Below are 7,598 nucleotides of genomic sequence, written 5' to 3' on the forward strand. Positions count from 1 at the left end.
CCTGTATTACATGGAAATATTTTGCTGGTAGAGATGTGTTAATGGAAAATTCAATTCAACCCATGCTAGAGTGTAGAAAACACTCAAATGTAGGCTCACATGATATGTTTGAGAGCTTGCTTCCCATTTGTGTTTCAGGATAGCCACCATATGAGGATCTTGTGCCTCATGAAAGGGTTGTCATTATAACATGATAATCAGCCCAATATGCATGCTGAAATTCAGCAAGTTGATCCGACAAGTGTTGTTGAGGATGTAGTTGGAGATGAAAGGACAACCATACACATGAAGAAGCAAGGGATGTCTACAACTGGTTGTTGGAGATGCCCCTAGATAGTTGTTGCAAACTTTGAAGGACAACATGCTCACAACACTCTCTTAGAGGACTAGATTTGGTTGTCAAAATGCTTCCAATAACTATGTTCATTATACAATGTACCACTATGCATTGTGTCATGATGAGGAGTCTGTATTATATGGGGATGCATAGGAAAATCATTCTTGCAGCAAGAATTTGATTCCATAAAGCATAATGATACTTAGGATTTGGTTGGCTTGCCCTATGGCAAGAAAGTTATTGGCTTACCCGATGACAAGAAAGTTATTGACTTACCATATAGCAAGAAAGTTATCGGCACAAAGTGGATTTTCAAACTCAATTGAAGTCTGACAGTACCATTGATAGGTTCAAAGCAAGACTTGTGGCAAAGGGTTATGCTCAACATAAGGATATTGATTATGATGAGACCTTTTCTCACTTCACACGTGATGAGACCTTTGCTCCCACTTCAAGTGCGTTATTGACATCAAACGTACTTTTCTTATTGGGGATTCACATGAGGAAGTATACATCTCGCAACCCATTGGTTTTGTGATGTAAGGATATTGATTATGACAAGAACTCACGCATGATGAGACATTTGCTCCCACTTCAGGTGTGTTATGGACATCAAACCTACTTTTCTTAATGGGGATTTACATGACATATATCTCTCGCAACCCATTGGTTTTGTGATGCTTGGTACGATAAGATTCATATGCATACTTGATTGCTCATAGTTTTCAAAATAGTCTAACGAAATTCAAAAGAGGATAGCACACAATCGAGGAGGGTACGACAATCGAGAATCATGTAATGAACAAGTCCCTTGATGGAGTCTCTATGCTCACGAAACAGAAAACCCCTGCATGTCCCTAATGGAGGCAGTCTCACGAGTCACTCCCACACGTGTGTATGTGCACACATGTATGACTGCATGTTGTGTGCACTCCTCCAGATACCTACACATGCCAAGTTTGTATGTATGTGATAAAACGGTCATGCACTCTTGTAAGTGCACATCACAATGTTTGAACACATTTGCAGAAGTGTGACACAAGCACACATGCGTTTACTATACATAGAACATAACCCTGTAGCTGTCCTATAACAATAAAGTTTTGTTTTAGCAACAAGTCAAGAAAAATCCCAAAAGAGCTGATGTTTCATCATAGGACAACCCCCTTTTTTAAAGATATTGTAGCTGTTTAGATCTGGATAAGGAAATGTAGATGTTAGAGCTCAAGAACCACGCAGAGAGAGAGAGAGAGAGAGAGAGAGAGAGAGAGTTGGATCCAACTCATGTAGAGTAGACACTCCACCTCGGCCAATGAGCATCGATTCTTCATGCCTTTGAACATTTCTGAGTCTTCAATAAAGACCCTCTGCTTAAAGGATGAGGCTGATGGAGTTCTGTTTAACACAGCCCTCACTAGGGTGGACCATAAAATCACCCAAGGTTGCATCTACTACATCCTTTCCTATACATCACACAAGAGCCACCTATGGATGTAAGTGGCTTGCATCAACTACAACCTTCACTTCATTGAAAGCTTGGTCTAGACGTCTGTCCACCACAGGCCATGAAGCCTGTATCAGGGGCCTGAGGACAGGCTCAACTACCTTTCCATGATCAATCCACTACAATCAAATCCTCTGACAGCATGGATGGGAGAGAGGTTGTGCAAAGGACTTCCTTTGAGAGGCTGAAAAGGTTAATGGGGATAAAAACCTGCTAAGGCACCTTGACCCTCTTTCACTTGGACAATCAATACTTGCATGGATGGAAGAGAGGTTGTGCAAAGGACTTACTATTAGAGGCTGGAAAGGTTAATGGGGATAAAAACCTGCTAAGGCACTTTGACCCTCTTTCAATAGGACAATCAATACTTGCATGCAAAATCAGTACTTTTCTCAAAGCTAAAGGCATCTCTGAAGTCCAAACATACTCCACAACATCCATGCCAAGGCTGAAATTTGAAAAACCCGGCTAGAAATTTGAAAAAAACCGACAAAATATGCAAATCAGTCTAAAACCTGTTAGATGGTAAGCACATCCTTATTTTGACTAGTTTTAAAAAAAGCTTTTATTGAGCACTGATCCATGCACACCTGCATAATCCCAAAAAATTGTTCCTACAAACTAAGACACATTTCAAGAGCTGCCTGATCAGACAAATACAGCACATGGTACAAAGGACAGCCGGCAATGACGGCCATCCTCAGTATGGCAGTCCTCGTCATAGGACTCATTGAGACCATGCCTACTGCCATTGATCTAGAACATTTGCCTCAATTAACTTGAAGTACATTGGATATCATAAGTTTGCCTCTTATCAAGATGATGGCTGGTACCCCAAGTACTACTCTCATACAAACAAAATAGTAGAGAACTTCGGGCACAAGAACGACAAAATATACTTGAAAAGCTCAGCTTACAAATAACATGAACAAGTCTAAAAGAGAACACCCCCGGCCTAGGTCATGGGACTCAGATAAGATCGGCCACATTGGAGGGCAACTCTTCAACCACCACATTGTAAAACCTCTGGATATCCTGAAGCATTCTCTCATCATCCCGGGTGATGAAGTTTATGGCAACACCCTTCCTTCCAAACCGACCACTTCGCCCAATGCGGTGAAGGTAGTTCTCAGGTTGAGTAGGGAGGTCATAGTTGATGACCAACGACACCTGCTGCACATCAATGCCCCTAGCTAGTAAATCGGTTGTGATGAGGACACGGGATGACCCAGACCGAAATTCCCTCATAATGATATCCCTGGTGTTCTGATCCATGTCACCATGAGTGGCAGACACTGTATGATCACGAGCCCGCATCTTGTCTGTCAACCAGTCGACCTTGCGCCGAGTGTTGACAAAAATAACACTCTGCGTGATGGCAAGTGTCTCGTACAGATCACATAAAGTGTCCAGCTTCCAGTCTTCCTTTTCAACATTCACATAGAACTGTTTGATACCCTCAAGAGTCAACTCGTCTCTCTTAACTAAGATCCGGACAGGCCTGTTCATAAACTTCCGGGTTATCTCTAAGGCCTCAGGTGGCATTGTGGCTGAGAACACACCCACCTGGATCTTCTCAGGAAGCAGCTGGAAAATATCATAGATCTGTGAAACATCAAAATAATTGCATCACTTGGGAGGGCTGCAAACAGGAAAACACCACAATAAAGAGCATACACTGCAGCTGAAAACCATATACCTGATCTTTGAAACCGCGAGAAAGCATCTCATCAGCTTCATCGAGAACAAACATCTTGATGTAGTCTGATCTAAGAGAGTGCCTTCGGAGCATGTCGAACACCCGGCCAGGAGTTCCAACGACGACATGCACTCCACTCTGCAATATACGCTGATCTTCCCTCACACTAGTCCCTCCCACGCATGCATGCACCCTCACCTGAAGATAGTCACCCAGTGCCCGCATGACTTTCTCAATCTGCTGTGCCAGCTCTCGAGTAGGGGCTAGTACAAGGGCCTGGCATTCGAAGAGGCTGTAATCCAGCTGCTGCAATATTCCTGAGCAGAAAGTTGCAGTCTTTCCCGTTCCTGACTGAGCCTGCTGGATCACATCAAGGCCCTTACAGAAAGGGACAATGCCCCTCTGCTGTATTGCAGAAGGCTTCTCAAACCCTGATTGAAAACACAGCTAACTAAGTACCCGGGCAGTACATGCATGGTTAACTGCACAGAAACATGCATTTCGAACCAACCACTAAGCTTACAGAACAAATTCAGCCAAGACCCATTCACAGGTAAAGAAAAAAGCCTTTCAGGATTACCGTGGCATAATAACTAAGGTACAGTAGCATTGTGGGTAGAATTGCTAAGTACCCAGTACTGAAGTATACTAGCATTGTGGTTTAACCACGATCATAATGACCCAAATCACTAATACAACTAGTAAAGACCAATACAGCTAGCATTAACGCCCGTGTAACTTGTTTTTGCATTAGATTTATGCTTAAGATCGTGAAGTAGGCTTTGCCAGGCCCGGTGTTTCGTAGAAAGTTTTTTATAATTAAAGAACTGGTGTTTTCTTAGGTTTGCACTGTCTTACCGTAGGCATAGATCCCTCTAAGGAGATTCTCGTGCAAGTTCATGGCATCAAAGCTATCATGGACCTCATCCCAGGATGATATGAGCTCTTCCCCTTCCGCAGAAAGCCTGGTGACAGGTAGAATGTACGCTTTGGATGTATCAAATGGAACACCAAGCAAAAGGAACACAGAAGGCGAGAAGAAAAAATAAAGAAAACGCAGTGATGAGAGCTTACACTGCGTCCATTTTAGAATCATACTGGCGAGCATCGAACTGGGATCCCTCGGTAGCTAGTCCTGCCATCAAAACTGAAGACTTCTGTAGGCAGAGCGCAGAGGAGCCGTTAGCAGAAGCTTACAGATAGCTAGTCCTGCCATCAAAACTGAAGACTTCTGTAGGCAGAGCGCAGAGGAGCCGTTAGCAAAGTATAAGAAGAGAGAAGGAAACGCTTACCCTGCTGTTGAGTTGGAGATGGAGAAAGGAGCAGTAGCTCCTTCGCTATCGCGGTTGCTCGCTCGAATTGAAAAAGGGTTATTGCCAGCGTTTAGGGTTTGGACAAACCGGCCCTCTCCACACATGGGCGGCCAAAAATTTGATAGAGGCCGCCCACCTTAGCCTTCATTCAAGGAATCCTAAGGAGGGATTATGTGCGCTTTCATTTAAGGAATCATATTGCTCTTAAGGAGAAATTAAGTGCAATATATTCCTTTCGTCTCTTCAGCATTAGGTCATATGATCCATCTTTAGGTGGTGTTGAACTTTAGGCAAGGCGTTGAGGATACAATGTCAAGCCCATCTCCTTATCGTATGCATGAATGTTAGATAGCTTTTAATCCCTAATCTTCGATGTGATGCATGCTTGATATAGTAAAAGATTTTCTCCCTACAACTTGATCATTGTCATCATCTTACATGGCTAGTAAATTCTTAGCATAATTTAGAGCAAATAATACAGAATTGAGACCCACTGGATTTAGTGTAGAGCAAATAATATAGCATTGAGACCCATTTGATTCGGATGATTTAAACTAAAAGAATCTAGACTATAATATGTTCTACCTTTTCACCTTTGGGATTTTCTAGATCTACTTCAGATTTTTGGATATCTATATCTCTATACAATACCAAAAACAAGTTTTCCACAACAATTGAGAAATTATCTCACTTTGTTAACCACATTGGCTAACATTGCTCCAAACGCATGGTAACATCTTTGAGCCATATTCTTTGTACCACGCAAATGCACTTCATGTAAATGATTATGGGAAATCTCTAAGCTTACGACTTATGTAATGCCAAAAGATTATTAAAACCAACTTACGACTTGCGTAATGTCAATAGTGTATATTTAGACTAGGAAATTAACCTAGCTAGCTTTTGGGCCCCCAAACATTCCTTGGGTGGCCGTGCGTTATACATATGAGTCTTGTATACAAGACATTTTGACTAATGAGAAAAGACATAGTCCCATTCTCACATTTAAGTTTGGGTTTCTTGCTCGTATGATTGAAGCTTGCTTGTATGCTCTCTTTTCTTTGTTGTATGCATGCTTGAGGATTGTGTGGATCCCATTCTCACAATTGAGTTTGAGTTTCTTGAGGATGATCACCGAGCTCGCTCGGCACAGGGAGCTTTTCTTGGCTGCCCTCTCTCTCTCTACTTAAACACTCTCTCTCTAACTATTACCACCACCATCTCTGCCCACCACCTCCCAGCCCAGCCCAGCCCAGCCCCCTCCACCACCAACCTTGCTCTCCTCTCTCCCCTCTCTCTCTTTTTTTCTCTCTCTCTCTCTCTCTATTCTGTTTCTTTGCTCACTCTCTCTACCTAGGCTGGGAGATGGTGATGGTAGTAGATAGAGAGAGAAAGGGAGGAGCAAGGTAGACTCTACTTGAACACTCTTTCTCTAGCTATTACCACCACCATCTCCACCCACCACCTCCCACCTCCAGCCCAGCCCCCTCCACCACTAACCTTGCTCTCCTCTCTCCCCTCTCTTTTTCTCTCTCTATTATGTTTCTTTGCTCACTCACTACCTTGCTCCTCCCTTTCTCTCTCTATCTATTACCATCTTCCCTTCCTCTCCTTTGCTCTCTCTAACCATCTCACATCTTCCTTGTCTAACTCTCCCCTCTCTCTCTCTCTCTATAGATGTCTTTATCCTCCCTCTCTATCTATCCTTCTCTTTTCACTTATCCTCCTCTCTCTCTCTCTATTCATCTCTCTCTCTCTCTCTCTCTCTCTCTCTCTCTCTCTCTCTCTCTCTCTCTATATATATATATATATATATATATATATATATATATATATATATATATATATATCTTTGCTCACTCTCTATGGTCTCCTCTCTCTCTTTATGTCCTTCTCTTTGCTCACTCTATCCTTCTCTTTGCACTCTCTTTATCATCCCTATCTCTCTCTCTCTCTATCCTTCTCTTTACACACTCCCTATCCTTCTCTTTACTCTATCGTCCCCCTCTCTCTCTATCCTTCTCTTTACTCTCTCTCTCTATCTATCTCTTCACTCACTCTCTATAGCAGTCTCTCTCTCTCTCTCTCTCTCTCTCTCTCTCTCTCTCTCTCGCTCTCTCGATATCTCTCTCTTTGTGCACTTTCTCTATCCCCCCTCTCTCTATTTCTTTCTCATTTCTCAACATAGTACACTTAACTCATGTTTTACGTATAGATCCTTCGAGTCTACAAACTTAATACTGCCTTATTAATCCACACAATAAAGAAAATGTCAATTCTTTATTGCTTTATACAACATGTTTGCACAATCATCATTGAAACTATCAATGATATCTTATTGAGAATCCCCAACATGCATTGCTCTCACCTTCTTTCTTTTCTTTTTCATATGAAAAATAAGAACATGACATAACCATAAACAATTGTTTAACCTAATCACTTGAATATTCACAAACAAATATGTTCATTGCACTATAGTGAAATCTTCTTCAAGCCACCCTCAACAACATCCTCTTCGGGATCAATACAAACAATGTTCATGCCTAATTTGCATGCTACCATAGCACAATCTCCACATCCTGCATAAAGCTCTACTATCACTTGCCCTTCTTTTACATGATGCTTCAACATGCTATTCCAAAAGTCATATCCACGTTGACATCCACCTGCAAAGAAAACATTTCTCTTAATTCCACAAAAAATTATAACACTGTTAATCCCGTTTTAGATTAACAAACATGATCC

General features: G+C 42.0%; 1 protein-coding gene across 1 annotated transcript; it reads right to left on the reverse strand.

Annotated features, from left to right (window-relative positions):
- Positions 1-2,592: 2,592 nt before the first annotated feature.
- On the reverse strand, positions 2,593-5,050 carry LOC147629780 (eukaryotic initiation factor 4A-10-like). Its single transcript, XM_086811293.1, has 5 exons — positions 4,833-5,050; positions 4,615-4,697; positions 4,399-4,505; positions 3,541-3,971; positions 2,593-3,446 (listed from the first exon to the last, which is right to left on the reverse strand). The coding sequence occupies exons 2-5, from the start codon at positions 4,680-4,682 to the stop codon at positions 2,811-2,813; spliced, it is 1,242 nt and encodes a 413-aa protein (XP_086667419.1). The 5' UTR covers positions 4,683-4,697; positions 4,833-5,050; the 3' UTR covers positions 2,593-2,810.
- Between the last annotated feature and the right edge of the window lie 2,548 nt (positions 5,051-7,598).

This window comes from Cibotium barometz, chromosome 17, assembly GCF_041138505.1.
Source record: "Cibotium barometz isolate CiBa-2024 chromosome 17, ASM4113850v1, whole genome shotgun sequence".
Taxonomy (NCBI): Eukaryota; Viridiplantae; Streptophyta; class Polypodiopsida; order Cyatheales; family Cibotiaceae; genus Cibotium; species Cibotium barometz.

Excerpts from the sequence above, each read along its gene's own strand:
- LOC147629780 (XM_086811293.1), bottom strand. The coding sequence starts at position 4,682 with ATGGCAGGACTAGCTACCGAGGGATCCCAGTTCGATGCTCGCCAGTAT. Across the intron at positions 4,506-4,614 it reads GATTCTAAAATGGACGCAGT|GCTTTCTGCGGAAGGGGAAG; the intron begins GTAAGCTCTCAT and ends ACCTGTCACCAG. Across the intron at positions 3,972-4,398 it reads TAGAGGGATCTATGCCTACG|GGTTTGAGAAGCCTTCTGCA; the intron begins GTAAGACAGTGC and ends GTTTTCAATCAG.